The following is a 22,170-nucleotide window of genomic DNA, read 5'->3' as shown; positions in this document are numbered from 1 at the left end:
CCCATAGGCTTCTCTTTAAAATGCCATAAAAACCTTTATATTCAATATTCTAACTTTTTTCCAGGGATACCACACAGACACAATATATTATATGAGGCTATGAGGGCTATCGGAGACAATTCCTTCTCTGGACAGACAGAACTTTTAGCCCATTTAGTGTAAAAAAACAGACAGTGCACTTATGCTAGTAAAGATGTGGATAACATTCTTTTTTTTGTTGCATATAAAAAAAACTAATGACACATGGATAGTCAAAACATATACACGGCATACAAGTAGATGAAAAACGGACCATCACATAGATGAAAACCTAGATACAATAAGGACATGGATATGTAAATAAGGCTGATAAAGAGATCTAAAGAATGATCATAAAAACAATATAGACAGGTGGTGTAGACCTCCCATTGAGGCCTGTCACGCTGGCCTCTGTATCCTCCCTTGTCTGCGTCTCCTTCGCTCTCCTCCTTGATTTGGCGCACAGGGCTTTTATATTCAGGAACTCCATCCTGTGAGTCACCTGATCAGGTCCAGCACACCAAGTTGCTCCACCTGCAGTTCTTCCGGTACAACTTGGTTCCACCTGATTTTGCCTGGACAGCAGATTGCAGTCTTTTTTCACTAATGTCACATCCCATAAGGGCTCTTCAGGCATATCACTACTTGATCTACATCAGTGGCATACTGCTAGCATCAGAATACACTGCTAATATGGGTCTCGTGAGTCGAGGGGGCCTGGTGACAGCGCTGGCACACTTTCAACTGTATCGGCATACTGGATGCCAATACAGTTGAAAGCAATGATGAAAGAGGGAGTCATCAGCTCACACTCCCTCCTCCATCATTCTCCCTCTGCATCTGAGCTCTGACATTTCAGCACAGTGGGTATAATGACATCACTACATCGCCCTCGCTGTGCCGAGCAGGGCAGAACTGCAGATCACACGCTGCGGAGACCAGAGCATTGGGGGGACGAGGAAAGGTGATTGTTTTATCTATTTTTTTTAAATCAATGAGTACATTGTGGGCCTCATTATATTATATGGAGGACTAAGCGGGGCTATTACATTTTATGGAAGTCTATTCGGGGCTCATTACACTACATGGAAGGCAATGTGGGGCCATTATACTATATTGAAGACTGTGTTGGGCACATTATGCTACATGGAAGGCTATGTGAGGCCCATTATATTACATTGAAAGCTTTGTGGAGCTCATTATATTATATGGAAAATAATAATAATAATCTTTATTTTTATATAGCGCTAACATATTCCGCAACACTTTACATACATTATCGTCGCTGTCCCGATCAGGGCTCACAATCTAGATTCCCTATCAGTATGTCTTTGGAGTGTGGGAGGAAACCGGAGAACCCGGAGGAAACCCACGCAAACACAGAGAGAACATACAAAATTCTTGCAGATGTTGTCCTTGGTGGGATATGAACCCAGGACCCCAGCGCTGCAAGGCTGCAATGCTAACCACTGCGCCACCGTGCCACCCAAAGCTATGTGGGGCTCATTATATTTTATGGAAGGCTACTTGGATCCTTTTATACTATATGGAAGGCTATGTGTGGCCCATTATATTATATGGAAGGCTATGTGTGGCCCATTATACTTTATGGAGGCCTATGTGGAAGGCTTTGATGGGCCCATCCTACTATACGGAAGGCTATGTGAGGCCCATAATGCTATATGAATTGTTATTTTATGGCTGTCAATAATTTTATACAGATATTAAAAGTTATATTTTATAATTTGTCTTGAAGAGGTACGAGCGCTGTGAATTGTTAGATTGGTTGGTACCGTAACTATATACTGTAGATCCTTTACTGTGATTCTTGAGAAGCAGAGGGACCAGAAAGGTGAGCGGTGAGGTGAGTATGAGGATTTTCTAATGTTTTTGAACCTTTTAATGGCCCTTTCTGGTTCAAAAAATAGTGGCTAGATGCCGCCATTTTGCAGACTCCTCTCATAAATGCGGATTTTTTTAAAATTCTAGTATATTTCAATCCCATTCAAATTTATTTGCTTAACTCTAATATTTACACATTTGGATTTTTTTTCAACGTGATAAGAGATATCTTACCTAAAAATGCAGAAGGAGAAACGGTGCCATTGCTACGTGATACCATAACACTAATTCCAGTTTCGACAAATGGAACTGAAAAATCAACAACCTCCGAGCGCTCTTCATTAATTGTGAGTGAACCCACTGCCATAACTGCTCGCTTATAAACCACCTGGTCCATTAATGACAATGAAAAAAAAAACAGAAAGAAAACGGTGTCAGTTACAATTTTTGAATACAAAAGTCTTAATAGTTAAAAGAGTGACAAGTTCTTACTAAGGAGTTCTTTTACCTAACAGAACTTACTTCACCAATCATTCCATTCCAAACGTTATTAATTTTTTTGCCATGCTTCCCATTGGTTACGAGGTAAAGGTTATATGTGAATTTCACAGTCTTTGAAAGTTTCTTCAATATATCTATACAGAATCCTTTGCAGCATTTTTTCACATATGTCCCCTCAGTTGTGGAATTGCTAAAACACGAAAAGAAAGGAAAAAAATAAGTAAAAGTAAAGTAAGGTAAAGTAAAGTAAAGTAAAAGAGGATGCTTGGATGTGTGGAACAGAGAATTTTACAATTTTAAAACTTAAAACAAATAAAACTTTCAAACAGTAAAATGAAAAAAGATCCTAAGATTCTAGTCTGTTTCTAGGTCACTACGCTAAATAAATTTGAGACATTGCACATGTTGTCGACTTTTTAGAAAAAAGTCAACTCAAATGTTCAATTTGCACTAGACCCTTTCCCAATTCCCAGCATTAAAGGGGCTGAACAGCCCAATTATAGAAATGGAAATTGATAAAAGAAGTTACCTTACTGATTTTTACTGAGGCGAAAATCCCCAGCGGGTCTCTATGCTTTCTACACCATCTGGATATCCATGCGACCATTTTTTCTTTTTTTTTAATTACATTCACAGACAACGCTTTGTTGTGTGTTCTGTGCAGTGTGATATGGGCGCTAGCAAGCACAAGGGATTCCATGTTTAGCGGCTCCTTTGTCATGTGGTTCCTGTGCCAAGGGGTCCTGTTGCCTAAGGGGGTGGTTGGATGCCCACCTTTTGAATCAGCGGCTCTTTTGCCCAGCAGATCCTATCACATTTAGCTCATACATTGAAGCAATGGGGCAAAAGGAACAGAGGAGAAGAAGACTACATCATCCAATCACACTCAACTGTGCCCTGCACTCCGCTATGTAGCAGAGAGCAGCTTCTGCTACTGTGAACTGCGCCTTGACTCAGGTGCACTCGGAGCCCATATCAAAGAGCGAAATTAATCAGGGTTACACAGACAGCCAAAAAGCATTATGGCAGTGGTTGGTAGAGGCTGTCTCCTTCGTATCTGTGTGTGAAAGAGGAAGGACTTTGATGGTATTGCTCAGACTCTGCCAGAGGCTGAGAGTGGAGGACAGTTAGCTAAATGGGTGAGCCCATGTTGTATATAAAGACTATTTATTTTTTGTTACCTTTGTGCCCAGAAAAGGTCTTTTTTCTGTTCATGTGGAGTTTGCTGATGTTTACGATGATCAATAAACTTCAAAAATAGTTTGCACCAGAACCAAAAAGGCCTGTGTGTTTACCTTAACAGCTACCAGAGTGGATGTATACCTTACTATATATATTGCCTTTAAAGGGGTTATCCAAGACTATTTATTTTACTTTGGGCATAAGATCTAACAGACAGGTAGTTGCCAACTACTTGCTTGCTCTCCCCCATACAGATCTCTACTGGCACAGAGCGGCCACAGACCGCTCCTGCTGGCAATTCTGTGGTTTCCACTGACATCACGTTGACAGAGCAGCAACTTCGCTCTGCATTCTGCGTCTCGTACGTTGCCTAACCGCGGGGAGCCGACTGTCAATCAGCATGATGCCGGCAGTCACACCCCATGGACAGAGCAGTCAGGAAAAGGAAGAGCTGCTCTGTTGATTTGAAGCAGCAGAATCACCGGCAGGAGTGATCAGTGACTGCTCTGAGAAAGCACCGGGTAGGACAGGCAGGTAGTTAGCAACTACATGCATGTTGGTTCTTATGCCCATAATAAAAAAAATTGTATCTGACAACCCCTTTAAGTGGATGCGTTTTCTATTATAGTCATCAACTGGGAATGGACTGTCTACCAGTTTTATGTGAGTACCAAAGATATCCATTAGCTATTGTGGCTGTTTGAAATTTGTCTTAAAGGGTTCTTTAAAAAATTATCCTAATGTTCATACCTTCATAAACTATTAGGATAACATGAATAGTGCTGTTTTCCATCCTCACAGTAGCTGTATCTCTGTAACGCCGTAACTGCTCCTTGGTGCTCCCTCTCCCTTCTGGGATGTTACATCACACATCAGGGGGGCGTGGCCTGCTCCTGGCTGCTAGCAGCAGCCTGCACCCTGATACTATCTGTTTGTATTCAGTCTGATATGAGGGGGCGTGGCCTGTTCTATACTGCTAGCAGCAGCCAGCCCTCTGACAATATCTGTGCAGTCATAGATCATGGATCAGGCCATGCCTCCTGATCTTTAACTGAATACAAGCAGATATTATCAGGGAACTGGCAGCTGCTAGCAGCCGGGAGCAGGTCACCACACCAGCCATGCCCCCTTATATCGGACTAAATAAAATGAGATCATCCGGGGGCAGGTAGCAGGGAGTAGATCACGCCCCCGCCACACACCCTGATATAGGACTGAATAGAAGGGGATCATCAGGCGATTGGTAGCAACTAGCAGGGAGCAGGCCAAGTCCCCACCTTGCCCCCTAATATCGGACTGAATACAAAGAGATGGTATCAGGGGGGCAGGCTGCTGCTAGCAGCCAGGACAAAGCCATGTGTGTGATGTAGCGTTCCAGAAGGAAGGGGGAGGGGGCGCACAAAGGAGCAGCACCAGCATCACACAGAATTACAGGTAATGTGACGGTGGAAAACAGCACTATTCATGTTACCCTAAAAGTTTATGAAAGTATGAGCATTGGATAATTTTATATCTTCCAGGAGTACCCCTTTAATACAATTTATGACATCGCTAAAAAACAATAGTGAATGATGGCAAATAATATACTGATGAATGTATCTTTTTTTAGATTTACTTACTTCAACCTGATATATTTTTGACACGGCACAGTATTCCTTACACATGTTCCTGTGAGGTAATCCATGTTCTCAACAATGACAAATGGAGCCTCCTCTAAAGTAACAATGCTTAGATGGTTGTCATCAGGTTCACTGTCTAGAGCCCCGGTTATCCTGGGCCACACGGGATATTTTACTTCCAGGCTCCTGTTCTCCCATTTTGCCACCTATTTAAATACAAAACATACATTCATTATGTACATATATTTTCAGTGTCTGACAAAGAACAGATGGAGACTCTGAGAAAAGATCAAACTAGGCCCCCTACTATGCCAACGTTGTTTATTGCTTTAGAAGTAGTAGTAGTAGGCGCTCTTACCAACTGGGCCCCTGTGCGGCTGTACAGATTGCACCAATGGAATGTCCACACCTGACAACTTTCACAGAACATGACTTACATTCCTGTTGTTTCAAATGTAATATCCATAAAGAGCAGAATTCTGCACAAGGTTTTAGTGGCTAATACCAAAAGATATAGTCAATCAAGAATAGGCCCATTCTCGCTGAAGGCCACCTAGTAGTCCTATGGTCTGCTTCTATAGTAATTCTGCACTTGCACATGTTATACTTTCATTAATTTTTTATTCAAGTATTTTGTTAATTTAAATTTCTACTTTTTCTATGTTTAAGAATCTAGTAGGCGGTCCTATTCAGTGAATGATAGAAGTCCCTTTAAGTATGTGCTGTCAGTCACTTGGTAGGACCATCTAATGCACTCCTAAGCAGACAAAGAGCAACAATTCAAAAGAACAAAATTGTAATATTAATTTAGTTATAGTGTATATTTTCCATGAGAAGTATAGAGAAATCTGCTCATCTCGTCCTCCTCTATATAAAAGGTACCGTATTTTTCTGACTATAAGACGCACTTTTTTCCTCCAAAATTTTAGAGGAAAGTGGGAGGTGCGTCTTGTAGTCCGTATGTACTATACTGTTGCTGCGGATGGTGGAGGGTGTGGGGGGAGCAACAGCGGCAGAGGAGCAGAGCACAGAAGGCAGGAGCCATCTGCTGCAGCCAACAAAGTGCCCGCTGCTAAAGAAAATGAATATTAACTGCTCCCCACACCCATGGGTGTGTGGAGCACTGAATATTAATTCTCCTGAAATGTCAGCAGCAGCTGCGGCTTCCTACAGTGGCTCGGCAGTCACGTGTGCCCGCTATTTAAGAGCATGAATATTCACTACTTCCTACTCCCATGGGAGTGGAGAGAAGTAAATATTCATGCTCTTTAATAGCGGGCACACGAGATTGCCCATCTGCTGCAGGAGCCGTGTCTGCAGCCTACAGTGTGCGCCCACTATTAAGGAGAATGAATGGTCACTACTCCCCACGCCCATAGTCCTGGCATGGGTAGCAGTGATTATTCTGGCAGCTCATCTCACCGTGTGAGGGCGCATGGCAGTGACGTCATGCGCTGCTCACACAGTAAGATCAGCTGCTGGCAGCAGAACAGAATGTGTCATGCATATGACGCACCCCCTGGGCCATATTCTTTAGGGGAATACCCGGAGCCGGATCAGATGGGGGTTGTAGTCTCCGAGTGGCTGTGACCCGGTCCGTGCCCAGGGTGTCAAGCTCAGAGTATGTGGCAGTCCTACAGATGTTATAAAGTTCTTTATGTCGACTACGCCACCCGTTGTATTGCGGTCACTACGGCCGCCGCTGCAGCAGGGTCCGCTGAGGCTGATGGTGTTGGTGCAGCTTTTGATAGTATAACCCCCAACGGGTGGGGTATAGCCTCAGGGGGTCAGGTGCAGAGGATGGGGGTTGTGGTGGTGCAGCATAGATGGTAATTAAAGACAGAGTCGGGTTGTGCAGTTTAGGGTATTTACTTACTGCTGATGTTCCGGTCACTCCAGCTTCAAGTGACCACCCGAGCCGTGCTGCGTCCACCAGGTCCTGGATTCAGCCAACCCCCAAGCAAGTCCGGAGCGTGACCCTGAGCCCTCCTTCCTGTCCTGTCTTCTGGCCGTCCCCACCAGGGATCCACCTAGGTCCAGCTCCCTCGGGCCTTCTGTTGGGAGACCCTTGGCCTTGGGTTCCCTGACCCTACACGTGGTTTGCCTTCAGGGTGGATGTGGTGGGTGGCCGTGGCAGATCCTGCCCACGGCCTCCGGTCTCTGGCTAGGGTGTGCTTTAGCCCCCACCAGTTTGGGATCCGGTACCCAGTTGCCAACTCTTCACCCGGTGATGGACTTTGGGTTCTCAGAGTCCTTTTCTTTCACCCCCTCTGGGTCTTTCTTCCTTTCTCCTCTCTCACTCTTGCTCTGGGGCTGCTCTGCTCCTCTTCCTCTGCTCTGCTCTGACAAAAGGCTGACAGACTGACCCTGTTCTTTGATGGTGCCCACCTTAAATACTCCCTCTATGTGTGAGCTCAGGTGACCAGCACCCAATGAGCTCCTATCTTTACCCAGGCTGCTCCCCCTATCTGCCCCTACACTACTTGGGATGTACTACCCCCCTCCCACTCCAGCCAGGAACAGACTCGGTCGTACCTGCACATTTCTAAGTGGGAGTACCGTTGGTCTGTTCCTCGGAAATGGGATGTGTGTAGTGCATGCAGCTTTCTGAGCTCAGTTCCACACTCCATCCTTACCCGGGAGTGGAATATCACACCTCTGGGTTGAGGTGCAATACCCCTGTAGCAGCCGAATCCTCAGGGTGCTACATTCCCCCCTGGTAAATCACAGCACGTCCTCGGGCTGCAAGATATAAAACATCCAAAACATACATTTTTTTTTTTTTTTCATAAACATATAAAACATCATATAAAACATTATATATATATATATCAATAAAACTTTTCATATTAATAACATTCTTGTAGACTTTTCCTCGCTTCTAGCTCCTCCTCCGGTCACTGTGCAACGTGTGACCGGGTAAAGTGCGACAGTCTTTGGAACTCGTGGCTTTCCTATAAAACCAGTAGGGGCGATTTAGGACGCGCAACTATTTACAAGGGATATGGCCGCTCTCAGTCCTCGGCCAGGTATTAGGGAGGAATGACCGCTCTCAGTCCTCGGTCAGTGGGATTTAAGGGATAAACGGGTAAACAGTTCACACTTGCTGGTCCCAACGGGGACTATATTAGCAACAGTTCACTGTGCCCCGACGGGCAACTATATACAGTCTCTATACTACCGTACTCAACGACGGCGTCCTCCTGCTCTTTCTTTGTGGACAGTTTCAGTTTCAGACCCGTTCGGGCACGTATGCTGGGCAAATAGATTTTCACCCAGGTGCGGCACTCTTGGTTTTATGGGCGCGGTGGTGGTGGCGCCCGGGTTGACCAGGCCTTGCGGCCAGGCCTGGGGCACCTGGAAAGTGAAGGGCACCGTAAGAACGGCGGCGCCCTGTGTTACTTGGCCCTGCGACCAGGCCGGTGGCTCCGCGGAGGTAGGGGGCGCTGTTGGTATTGCGGCGCCCGGGGGTACTAGGCCTTGCGACCAGGCTGGTGGTACTTCCTGCTTGGTCACGCTCGGGGTCGAGGCGTGTGACGTCACAGGGGTCGCGGCTGCGGCTTCCGGTTGAGGCCTAGTCTGTGGCGGTGACGTTGCGGTTACGGGCACGGCAGGGGGTACTTCGGGCTCTGCGACGGGGAGCTGGGGCAGGCACGCGGTTTCCCGGTTTGGGGTAGAGACGTCCCCTTTACCTGCCTCCTTTCGTTCGGCTCCCTTCTCGGCGCCGTCTCCGGCCTTCAGTCCTCCTGCGCCATCCTCAGAGGCGGTCTGTCTCCTCGTCTCGGGTGGCGTGCTCCGCTGACGAGTCTCGGTCTGCTGGGCCATCTCTCGGCTCCACTGCGCCAACGTCTCTCGTTGCACCCGGGCCATCCTCCTTGCGAGGCCCTCCAGAGCGGTCTGCGCACACTCCCGGTCTCGGGGGAGCTGTGCTAGGACCTCCACTAAGCCTAGTGGGGTCGTTGCTTCTAGCAGGCTCCTGACCAACGGGTCGGTGCTGCTCTGCTCTCCTTCTGCTGTTCCCGGCAGGCTCCTGGCCAGTGGGCCGGTGCTGCTCTGCTCTTCTCCCATCTCCGGGTAAGCTTCTCCTGGACTCAGCTCTAGGCTTCTTGTCTCCGGGTGCGCTCTCTCCAGACTGCTCCAGGCGACACCCATCTTTGCTCTCTTCTTCTCAGTCCTCCCACTTCGAGGGCGGTCCCGGGGCCACTTGGTGATTGTCAGCTCCAGGGGCAGTTCTTTCACGCTGACAGACACCTCTAGCATCACAGTCTCTGTTGGTGGGGGCAGTTTCCACTTTTGGCGCCATTTTCGGTCCTGGCCCACGATGGGAGGTGGCCTCTTGCCACCCTCTGGCACGCCCATAATGGCGTCCGCTCTTCCAAGGCGGGAAACCTTTGGAAATGGCGGGAATCGTCTCCCAGTGGCGGGAAACTCTGCAGATGGCGGGAAAAAGCTGTTAATGGCGGACAACCGGCGGGAAACGACCTGTGATGGAGTCCGATGGCGGTGACCCTCCGGAACCGGCAGGAGACTTCTTTTTGAGGTAAACTCGTTCTTTTCTTCAGGCACGCAGTACCCGGGTGTTGCGGGCACGTAATCCTGCCGACTACGCCAAAGTTGACGCACCCCCTGGGCCATATTCTTTAGGGGAATACCCGGAGCCGGATCAGATGGGGGTTGTAGTCTCCGAGTGGCTGTGACCCGGTCCGTGCCCAGGGTGTCAAGCTCAGAGTATGTGGCAGTCCTACAGATGTTATAAAGTTCTTTATGTCGACTACGCCACCCGTTGTATTGCGGTCACTACGGCCGCCGCTGCAGCAGGGTCCGCTGAGGCTGATGGTGTTGGTGCAGCTTTTGATAGTATAACCCCCAACGGGTGGGGTATAGCCTCAGGGGGTCAGGTGCAGAGGATGGGGGTTGTGGTGGTGCAGCATAGATGGTAATTAAAGACAGAGTCGGGTTGTGCAGTTTAGGGTATTTACTTACTGCTGATGTTCCGGTCACTCCAGCTTCAAGTGACCACCCGAGCCGTGCTGCGTCCACCAGGTCCTGGATTCAGCCAACCCCCAAGCAAGTCCGGAGCGTGACCCTGAGCCCTCCTTCCTGTCCTGTCTTCTGGCCGTCCCCACCAGGGATCCACCTAGGTCCAGCTCCCTCGGGCCTTCTGTTGGGAGACCCTTGGCCTTGGGTTCCCTGACCCTACACGTGGTTTGCCTTCAGGGTGGATGTGGTGGGTGGCCGTGGCAGATCCTGCCCACGGCCTCCGGTCTCTGGCTAGGGTGTGCTTTAGCCCCCACCAGTTTGGGATCCGGTACCCAGTTGCCAACTCTTCACCCGGTGATGGACTTTGGGTTCTCAGAGTCCTTTTCTTTCACCCCCTCTGGGTCTTTCTTCCTTTCTCCTCTCTCACTCTTGCTCTGGGGCTGCTCTGCTCCTCTTCCTCTGCTCTGCTCTGACAAAAGGCTGACAGACTGACCCTGTTCTTTGATGGTGCCCACCTTAAATACTCCCTCTATGTGTGAGCTCAGGTGACCAGCACCCAATGAGCTCCTATCTTTACCCAGGCTGCTCCCCCTATCTGCCCCTACACTACTTGGGATGTACCACCCCCCTCCCACTCCAGCCAGGAACAGACTCGGTCGTACCTGCACATTTCTAAGTGGGAGTACCGTTGGTCTGTTCCTCGGAAATGGGATGTGTGTAGTGCATGCAGCTTTCTGAGCTCAGTTCCACACTCCATCCTTACCCGGGAGTGGAATATCACACCTCTGGGTTGAGGTGCAATACCCCTGTAGCAGCCGAATCCTCAGGGTGCTACACATACCAGGATGAGGAGTACCATGCATACCAGGATGAAGGATGAGGGGTGCCATGCATATCAGAATGGGGGATTGGAGTGCCATGTATACCAGAATAGGGATGGGGGCCACGTATAACAGGAAGGAGGGGCTATATATACCAGGATGGGGGATATTAGAACAGAATTGAGGGACATTAGCCCTATAACAGTGTAAGCAGCAGACCCCCTTCCCCATAACAGTGCATCATGACCACATTTTTTGATTCTATTTTTTTTCTATTTTCCTCCTCTAAAACCTAGGTGCGGTTTATGGTCCGAACAATACGATAATTCCCTGAAGTTTGCTAGATGGTCCCCATCACACCCCTTAGACTGAGGTCATACATTGCATTTACATTTTACCTTTCATCTTACCTCAACAGGGAGACAAATACCTTCCAACACCTGGGCTCGGGGGTATTCAAATGTTCAACCAGAGTAATCTTGTGCAAAAATGACTCTTAGTTTTTGTTTGTCCTGTGCTGGTGCTATGTGTTTTTGAAAGGTGATCCTTTACCACAGACAGTTTTTCCTATGCGTCATTCCATGAGTTGCACCCATGACTTAAAGGGAATCTGTAAGCAGGTTTTTGCCTTTTAATCTGAGAGTAGCATAATATAGGGCACAAGTGTTATGATAGGCTACAAGCACCAAGGAAAGACAGGAGATCTGTCCCTACAATAGAGCTAAGCTAGATCCCTACGATGTAACGGGGAACCTGATCCTGCTATCAGACCCGCTAAAGTCCTCAGCTAGTCCGAACGAAGACCTATAGATGTGAGGGAGGGATCCCTACAAGAACTAGGGACTGGGAGAAAGATGGACACCTCCTAGCAGAAATTGTAGCAGTAAAAAGACAAACACACAACATAGAACATAAAGGTCAAAAGACCTAGCTAAACTGACTGAGAAAGGTTACAAAGCACCTGGCTAGCTTAAGAGTAGAAATTACAATGAAGTCCAGCATGGCCAGAAGGGCGGAGCAGGATTAAATAGGCAAAAAGGTCATGTGACCAGCAAAATAGAAAAAACCTAACAGGAGAGTTCTAACAACAAGACTCTGATTTCAGGGATGTGTTACTTATTAGGCTGTGTGTTGTAGTTTCAATGCAAATAGTGCTTTATCAGCAGGAGATTACCACTGCAAGGCTATAGCTCACGCAACTAGTAGTTAGGCCAATCTGTGCAGGAGGAGTGGTACACAGAGCAGAAGACTTAGCTCTGCTACATCAGACAAAACTGGTATTCTATAGGAACTGCACCAAGCAGCCCAGTAAGTGATACATCCCTGTAATCAGGCTCTCGTGCCCTATATTATGCTGCTCTCAGATTATATAGCAAAAACCGGCTGACAGATTCCCTTTAAATTGGGAAATACTTTGAGTCTCTATTGATACTCCTGGCTGCTATACCACTACCTTTCATATATGTCAACTATTCTTGCCTAAGGAAATACTCAGTGGAGACTGCGCATTACTCTACTCATAGGAGTACAGTCCTTGGACCATATAATGGCAGTTGCATTCCAGGTTCTTGTCAGAAAGGTGAACAACTCAATTTAAAGGGGTTATTCGGTTAAATCTGGTATCCCCCCAGCACACGCACTGTGAGCTGGTGGATTCGCCGGTTTCAGGCTTGGTGACGGAGGGTATGTATAAGTTATACATACCCCCGGCCAGTGGGCACGGCCTTGCTCCATACACTTGTTTTGAGCTGAGGCCGTGCCCCTTCTAGGGACGTGGCTGTCTAGTGGGCCTGGCCGACTAGAGGATGTGGCCTCGCTCAATACAAGTATGTAAGTAAATTTTTGAAATTGTGCCAATATATGAACTAATGAAGACTGGCAAACATTGTATACACACAAACCTCAAACCCAGCCTATATTATTTGATGACTCTCACAAGAGACAAATCTGAAATGTAAATCAGGCAACAAACTGCTTATCATGGGGTTCCTGAAAATGAATGAGGGAATGAACTCAGTGCAATTTTATTAACTAATAATGGTAAGTTTAAGTCATGCGTCCATGGCAAATATTTCCATAGTCATCACAACAAGAGGATATTATGCAGGTTACTCCTTCACCTCCTCCAAGTGATAACTAACGCTTTGCAAGTCAAAAATATAAAAATAATAAAAATATATATATAAATATATATTCAATATAAATGTTTGAACATTAATGTTTGGCTATATATGTTTGCCTTCCATGCTGTTACTAGGACTGGTTATTATCACAATTCTCCAATGTCTAAAAATAGTCAATATATAAATTCTATATCAGGGAGCTATTATTAATGTTATTTCCTATTATAATATTGTATAGCTCCTCCTATGGCAAAGGTTCATCACAATTGCTATACCATAAAGTAGCAATATCGTATTGATGTCTTACATCAAAAGCTGTATGGTAAAAATTCTGCACTCGCAACAGACATTACGAGAAGACTCTTCTCCTTGATAACGGATTTTGTTACTTATTTCAGGATACTTTCTAGGCTTTGTGGGTTTTAATTTCAGCAGAGGAGAAAGTAGAGATGTCAGCCTCAAAATGATTAAGTGTAGCTTTCACTCAGCATAGCTTCAGGTAGTTCTAGTCAAACTTACATTTTGGGGCTGACTTGTGTCACTGTTTACTTGATATGTCTATCGCTGTAATTTTATGAGACTGACGCATAGATTCTATCACTAGCATTGAGCTGAACAGGACACTGACAGTTTCATTACTAAACTACAGTATCTTTATGTTCTGCTGCCATTCAAGAGCTTTCCCTTAAAACTAATGAAGGAAATTGAAACACATACTGATATCTAAAAAGAATAAAGAATCAACTCTGTTCATCTAGATTCTAAATGATCCTTACAAAACAGGAATACAATTACACACAGTGATTAGTTTTACAATCAGAAGAACTATAATGTACATAGACAATTTATGTTTTACGGTGGGTCAACAGAACAGGGTCAACCATGCTTGACAAAAAAAGGAGACCTCCCAAACTCATGGAAGATTTGGCCAATCCTAGCCTTCTGTTAAGTTTTTCATCAAGCATAGCCCCAGGAACGAAATGCACATATAGATGGACAGGAAATGTGGCATGGTCGGTAGACCAGTGGTGAAGAAGGCATGCCCTAATAAGTGTGGGAAAATATGGCAAAAGGTTTGGACGTACTCTAGAGTCTCCTAAACAAACATTACTAAAAGTTGTCACGTAATATCGTAAGATTTTAAAACATATCTGTAGAATATGCTATAATATTCTTTAATAATATTTGTTATGGTGGTCTGGCCATGGCAGGTTGAGCACATCAAAGGTCTTGTTCACTCACTTTTCAAAGCACTGAAACATAGTTCCAAGGAACTGAATCTTAAACTAAATATTCCATGCACATTCCAGCCATAAATTGTTCACAGAACTGCACTCCCTACTCACTTAAATGTGTGGGGTGAATACAGTTCTAATTAAAAAGGAAAACCACAAATTTTCAGACATTTTTTGAGCCAGAGCATGAAATTATGGCAGGGAATGGAACAGAAAATATCAAGAATTCTGGACACTCCAAGGCTCTGGAGATAATTGAGATATTCTCGATATAAATCTGTGTCAGAAAAGAGCGACCTTGAAGGCTAAAGAAAAACAATCAGTAATTGACTGACTCTTGTCCTTGCAAACAGTGGAGGGGTGCCTGAATCAGACTTAGAGGAAATTTGTCAGTAAGACTTTCACTAAGACATCAGAGGTAGCACATGATAGGGTAGGGTGAAATATTTCCAATGACAGTAGTCAATGTAGTCCTCCACTCCTTTCTGCTTATAAACCATTGGTGCCGCCTCTGCTTTTTGATTGACAGTTGAGAGTATAGGCTCTGATGCCTGAGGGACACCAGTAGAGAAAATCTAAGAGAAGCTGAGGACTGCAAGTGCACTGATATATTCAACAGTGCACTTGCAAAGCTGATTTGCATATAAATAGGAGACAAATTTCAATACAACTCAGCACTGAAGGGAGATGAAATAGGCATCTTTGGAGATGTTTCACCCTAACCTATCCTGTGCATCCTCTGGTTTCTTAGTAAAAACCTAAGGCTATGTTCACACATTGCATTTTTTCAGCGTTTTTTAATGCAAATTTACTGCTGCGTTTTACAGTATCAGCAAAGTCTATGAGATTCCAGAAGTCTCATGCACACACCTTGTTTTTTGTTTCATCAGTATTTTGTGCTTTGCATGTTTTTTTTGCTGAATAGAGCATGTCACTTCCTTCAGCGATTTTTCAGAGTTTTTCACCCATTGGAAGTAATTGGTGGAGAAAAAAAAATGCAGAAAAAACGCACCAAAAACGCAGGTGTCAGTTTTTCAACGTTTTTTGTGCCAAAACCTGATGAAATAGAAAGAGAGTTTTTTTCACTGAACTGTATGTACATGCATAAAGAGACAAAAGGACAGTGAAAAAAATGCATCAAAGACGCATGAAAAACGCAGCAAAAATCAAGCATTCTTAGCAAGAGATCAGGTTTTGCAGCACAAAAAAAAGCAAAATGTGTGAACATAGCCTTACTGACATATTCCCTTTACATATACAGTGGGTACGGAAAGTATTCAGACCCCTTTAAATTTTTCACTCTTTGTTTCATTGCAGCCATTAGGTAAATTCTAAAAAGTTCATTTTTTTCTCATTAAAGTACACTCTGCACCCCATATGGACTGAAAAAAACACAGAAATGTAGAAATTTTTGCAAATTTATTATAAAAGAAAAAATTGAAATACCACATGGTCATAAGTATTTAGACCCCTTGCTCAGACACTCATATTTAAGTCACATGCTGTCCATTTCCTTGTGATCCTCCTTGAGATGGTTCTACTCCTTCATTGGAGTCCAGCTATGTTTAATTAAACTGATAGGGCTTGATTTGGAAAGGCACACAACTGTCTATATAAGACCTCACAGCTCACAGTGCATGTCAGACCAAATGAGAACCATGAGCTCAAAGGAACTGCCCAAGGAGCTCAGAGACAGAATTGTGGCAAGGCATAGATCTGGCCAAGGTTATATAAAAGAATTTCTGCATTGCTCAAGGTTCCAAAGAGCACAGTGGCCTCCATAATCCTTAAATGGAAGAAGTTTGGGGCCACCAGAAGTCTTCCTAGACCTCGCTGTCCAGTCAAACTGAGCAATCGTGGGAGAGGGGCCTTGGTGAGAGAGGTAAAGAAGAACCCTAAGATCACTGTGGCTGATCTCCAGAGATGCAGTAGGGAGATGGGAGAAAGTTCCACAAAGTCAACTATCACTGCACCCCTCCATCAGTCGGGCCTTTATGGCAGAGTGGCCAAACGGAAGCCTCTCCTCAGTGCAAGACATATGAAAGCCCACATAGAGTTTGCTCAAAAACACATGAAGGACACCCAGACTATGAGAAATAAGATTCTCTGGTCTGATGAGATGAAGCTAGAACTTTTTGGTGATAATTCTAACAGTGAAACATGGTGGTGGCAGCATCATGCTATGGGGGTGTTTTTCAGTTGCAGGGACAGGACGACTGGTTGCAATTGAAGGAAACATGAATGCGGCCAAGTACAGAGATATCCTGGATAAAAACCTTTTCAAGAGTGCTCTGGACCTCAAACTTGGGCGAAGGTTCACCTTCCAGCAAGACAATGACCCTAAGCACACAGTTAAAATAACAAAGGAGTGTAACAACCCTGTGACCATTCTTGACAGGCCCAGCCAGAGCCCTGACCTAAACCCAACTGAGCATGTTTGGAGAGACCTGAAAATGGCTGTCCACCAACGTTCACCATCCAACCTGACGGAATTGGAGAGGATCCCCAAATCCAGGTGTGAAAAACTTTTTGCATCATTCCCAAGAAGACTCCTGGCTATACTAGCTCAAAAGGGGGCTTCTACTCAATACTGTGCCAAGGGTCTGAATACTTATGATCATGTGATATTTCAGTTTTTCTTTTTTAATAAAGTTGCAAAAATGTCTACATTTCTGTTTTTTTTCAGTCAAGATGGGGTGCAGAGTGTACTTTAATGAGAAAAAAAAAATTATCTTTTTAGAATTTACCAAATGGCTGCAATGAAACACAGAGTGAAAAATTTAAAGGGGTCTGAATACTTTCCTTACGCACTGTAGCTTACACTGTATAAACAGGATATCAAATATTTCAAAAGAAGGAACTACATAAGTTTTTGTCAGGCTCTGTCTACATCTCTTTTTTGGCTATGTCAGAGCTATACCTTAGGATTATTCTGACACAATGTAGACCTCTGATGGAACTCCCAACATATACCACTCAAAGCATATAGCTTGTCTGCCGTAGAAAGCTATATACCAAGGTACTTTATAGATTTTGCACTGCATTCCTCTGCAGAGAAGAAACGTAGTAGCCTATGTATAATTTTAAGTAGTAAAATTAATCTTTGAATATTCGCAAGGCAATTAAAAAACAAAGGCTATATGTTTTGATCAGACTGGATCAGCACTTTACTATTTTTATTTTTTTTGCTATTAAACATACTGTTAGTTATAATTGTTAATAGATGAGTGTATTAAAGGGAAGCTATCTTTAGAAAATTACCTATTGTTAAAATTAAGTTTTTGTGTTAAATGTATTTTTTTAAAAAAAGCTATTTTTTTAGTGATCTTTATTAAAAAAAAAACACAACAAATTAGTATTCTTGCAATTTTTACAAAGGTCACAGGAGCTTTTTAGACTTATGCAGTCAAGGCTGAAAGTGTTGGCACCCTTGAAATTGTTCCTGAAAATGAAATATTTCTCCCAGAAAATTATTGCAATTACACATGTTTTGTTGTAGACATGTTTATTTCCTTTGTGTGTATTGGAACAACACAAAAAAAACTAAAAAAAAAGAAAAATTGGATATAATTTCACAGACAACTCCAAAAATGGACCAGCCAAAATTGTTGCCTCCTTTCCAAAAATGTGGGTAAACAACTTTGTTTCAAGCATGTGATTATTATTCAAACTCGCTTGTGGCAAATAACAGGTGTGGGAAATTTAAAAATCACATCTGAAACCTGATAAAAAGGGGAGAAGTTGGCTCAATCTTTACATTGTGCTCAATCTTTACATTGTGAGATCTTGATGTTCCTTTGTCCACAAAATAATCCAAAAAGTTAACAACCCAAGGCATTGTAGGTAATCTACCTAGACATGGAGGGCAAAGAAAAATTGATGAAAGGTTGCAACGCAAGATAGTCTGGATGGTGGATAAGTAGCCACAATCAAGTTCCCAAAAAATTCATGCTTTCCTGCAGGCTCATGGTGCATCAGTGTCAGCATGAACTATCTGTCGACATTTGAATGAAATGAAACGCTATGGCAGGAGACCCAGGAGGACCCCACTGCTGATATAGAGACATAAAAAAGCAAGACTGCAGTTTACCAAACTGTATGTGAGTAAGCTAAAATCCTTCTGGGAAAGCATCTTGTGGACAGATGAGACCAAGATAGAGCTTTTTAGTAAAGCACATCATTCTATTCTGTCAAAAACGGAATAAGGCCTACAAAAAAAGAACACAGTATCTACAGTCAAATATGGCGGAGGTTTAACGATATTTTGGTGTTGTTTTGCTGCTTCTGGCACAGGGTACCTTGACTGTGTGCAAGGAATCATGAAATCAGACGATTACTAAAGTATTTTGGGTCATAATGTAGTGCCCAGTGTTAGAAAGCTGGGTTTGTGTCTTAGGTAATGGGTCTTCCAGCCGGACAATGAATCCAAAAATACTTCAAGAAACATCCTGGAATGGATGGAAACAAAGCACTGGAGAGTTCTGAAGTGGCCAGCAGTGAGTCTGGATCTAAATCTCATTGAACACCTATGGAGAGATCTTAAAATTGCTGTTGGGAGAAGGCACTCTTCAAATATGAGAGACCTAGAGCAGTTTCCAAAAGAAGAGTGGTCCAAAATTCCAGATTAGAGGTGTAATAAGCTTGTTGGTAGTTATAGGAAGTGATTGATTGCAGTTATTTATTTCAAAGGGTGTGCAACCAAATATTAAGTTGAGGGTGCCAACAATTTTGTCCAGCCTATTTTTGTTTCAATACACACAAAGGAAATAAACATGTGTATAGCAATATATGTGTAACTGAAATCATTTTCTGGAAGAAATACTTCATTTTCTGGAATAATTTAAAGGGTGCCAACACTTTTGGCCATGACTGTACATACTATCCTTTATATAAGAGCTTTTATCAAGGCTCCCAGCCCTTATCATCCTCAGTGGCAGGATTACTATGACAGATTACACCTTTATATGCAGCTGATAGCATAAGATCCTCTGTTCACAGTAGGTGTGTAGAGCCTGTCAGAGGCCATTAGCGCAAAAAGCCTACTTTGAACAGAATCTATAGCTTTTCATTCTACAGTAGTATTCACTCTTTATTCACTATAACGGATTCTGGACTTCAATGGGTTCAGTAACTGGAGTGACAAAACAAGACAGAATAAGAAATCCAAAGCTGAAGTCGGACGGATATCCAGGGTCACAGGGTCATATCAAGTAATCAGGCAGAAAATAGACAAACAATAATAACAGACAGACTAAGATGAAATCATCGTATAATATCAGGAATCAGAATACAAACAAAACATCAGAATCCAGAGTAATTCTAGGAAAACTATCTGGCAACTTCAGAAGAATAGTGGGAGTTTAAGCAGGGTGTGGTACTGCCCTATTGGCCACAGCAAGGAGCTGAAAGCTCCCAGCAGTATTCCATTTTCAATCATGGGGTGGCGCCAGCGTGGGTTCAGTAAAACTCAGAGCGGCGGCTGTAACCACGACCCCGGCCCTGACTTACTCTGGCTCTGCATTGGGGCCGGCTGTCAGTCAGTCCCGGGTGTGAAGTTGCAGCCACCACTCTCTATACCCAGAGAGACGATTGAACCCACACTGGCGTTGCCCTTGTAACTGAAACCGGAACGCTGCCGAGAGGAATAAAGTTAAATTTCTACCTGCAGCATTGGACTAGGTGTGGGCAGGTAAATAACGCTATAAACCTGCAAATTAACCCCATATCTGCAGGTTAATAGCGTTTTTCCTGGTGCCAGGTTCCCATTAAAGCATCATTCTAGTGTATTTTTTTATTTCAGCCCTGGAGTGGTAGCAATAATCCATGTTTCCTGCTCCTAGTAATATACATACTGTCTTCAGTTGTTTCCGACGCCACTCTAGTCCCTCGGCGCCATCTTGTGACCGCAATTTCTGACTGACCGGAAGTCAAAGGTGGCAGTCACAAGCTTTTAATGTAAGACTTTGAGGGCCTCGTTCTGGCCTTATTCTGGCTCTCATAGACTTATGATGCGCCCCCTGGGCCATGGGGTACTCGGTATCCGGGCTGGTCGTTGCTAAGGGAGATGTCACAGTGGCGGTAACCCGGTCCGTGACCCAGGGCGGTCAATAAAAGGGGATTTTATAGAAAAGAGAATATAGTTTTTATATAATGTTCGTGACGCCACCTGTGGTATGCGGCTATATGGAGCCGCCGCAGTGGAGCAGGTCCTCTGGAGCTGTTGGTAATGCAGCAGAGTTGGTTCAGCTCTCCACAGGTAGAGCTAAGCTCCAGGGCGTTGCTGTAATGATTTTAGATGAGGCAGATGTTGTTGTGCAGTGTGGTGCAGGGGATGATGGCTCAGCAATAATTCACAGAGACAGTGGGGTGCAGTCTTCAGGGTTTACTCACGGTTATCACGTTGCTCCTGGTTACAACAGCCAATTATCACCACCCACGTCGTTCTGCGCTCACCGAGGCAGGGGTTCAGCAATCCCTCAGGTATGTCAGAAGTACTTAACGGGACCCCGTTCTGTGTGTCTTTCTCAGTCGTCTTCCTGCACTGGCTCTCACCCTCCTGCCCTGCACCTCACAATCAGTGTCCCAAGCCAGTAACCTCAAATCTTGGCGGGTAACCTGGAATTCCCTGGATCCTGTGCGGCTACCTTTTTGGTGATTAATTGTGGCTGTGGCAACTACACCCTGAAAGTGCAGAAGCCTCCGGTTTCTTTTTGAATATTGCAATTCTCACTAGTTAGGGGCTGATCCCCTCTGCGGCTTGATCCTTCCACTCCTGGTAGATTCGGGCGTACGTGTGGCTTCCAGCACCTCCCGTACCCCTAGGATCCACTCTTTCCTTCTGGAGCCTTTCTCCCTGCTTCTCTCTTCTCTTCAGTCTCTCTTCCTGGGCCTCTCTCACTCAGGCCCGCTACTCCCGAGCAGAGCTCCTGCAGAGCTCCTGCTCCCTCTACTTCTTCTCTGACTGTAATGAACACACACCCAAGATGGCTTCCCCTTTTTATATCCTCCTTCTCAAGTGCTCCCCTGTTCTTCCTCCACCCACACCCACTACATGGTTCCCCTCTCTTGGTTCCCCACACTCCAGCCAGGGACAGGGCTCAGCAGTGCAGCAGTGCATCTTGCCCCTCCTGCTGGTCTGGAGTGGTATAATGTTGGATGTAGGTGTTTGGGTCCCGAGCAGTACTCCATCCTTACCTGAGAGTGGGATACTACACCTCTGGGTGAGATGCAGTACCTCTGTAGTGACTGTGTTATGATCTGCTACAAGCACTAAGGAAAGAAAGGAGATCTGTCCCTACAATGGAACTAAGCTAGGTCCCTACGATGTAACGGGGAACCTGATCCTGCGATCAGACCCGCTAAAGTCCTCGGCTAGTCTGTACGAAGACCTATAGATGCAAGGGAGGGATCCCTACAAGAACTAAGGACTGGGATAAAGTTGGGCACCTCCTAGCAGAAATTGTAGCAGTAAAAGACAAACACACAACATAGAACATAAAGGTCCGAAGACCAAGCTAAACAGACTGAGAAAGGTAACTAAGCACCAGGCTAACTTAAGAGTAGAAATTACAATGAAGTCCAGCAAGGCCAGAAGGGCGGAGCAGGATTAAATAGGCAAACAAGGTCATGTGACCAGCAAGATAGAAAAAACCTAACAGGAGAGTTCTAACAGTACCCCCTCTTCTATGAGGATCCTCCGGATCCCCTAGGCCCAGGCTTATCAGGAAACCTCTTGTGAAACGCTCTGACAAGTCTGGAAGCTGAAACATCATCCGCCCTCACCCATGAGTTATCCTCGGGTCCGAAACCTTTCCAAGCGACGAGATACTGCAAACTCCCTCTATACCGT

The 22,170-nt window shown here is 44.9% G+C and overlaps 1 protein-coding gene across 2 annotated transcripts in view; it reads right to left on the bottom strand.

The window, feature by feature from the left end:
* The window catches only part of GRIN2A (glutamate ionotropic receptor NMDA type subunit 2A), a 999,861-nt gene that overhangs the window by 209,536 nt on the left and 768,155 nt on the right, over positions 1 to 22,170 (bottom strand). For both annotated transcript variants that reach the window (XM_073647750.1, XM_073647748.1), the window contains 3 exons: positions 5,163 to 5,368; positions 2,383 to 2,551; positions 2,095 to 2,248 (listed from right to left, as the gene is read on the bottom strand). In XM_073647750.1, the coding sequence (XP_073503851.1) occupies positions 2,095 to 2,248; positions 2,383 to 2,551; positions 5,163 to 5,368 (529 nt within the window). The remainder of the gene's footprint in view (positions 1 to 2,094; positions 2,249 to 2,382; positions 2,552 to 5,162; positions 5,369 to 22,170) is intronic.

Source organism: Phyllobates terribilis, unplaced genomic scaffold, assembly GCF_046119375.1.
Source record: "Phyllobates terribilis strain yellow unplaced genomic scaffold, ASM4611937v1 Scaffold_9__5_contigs__length_417890890, whole genome shotgun sequence".
NCBI classification, from domain to species: Eukaryota; Metazoa; Chordata; class Amphibia; order Anura; family Dendrobatidae; genus Phyllobates; species Phyllobates terribilis.
The sequence above is the reverse complement of the archived record's forward strand: the minus strand, read 5'-3'. Positions and strand labels throughout refer to the sequence as shown.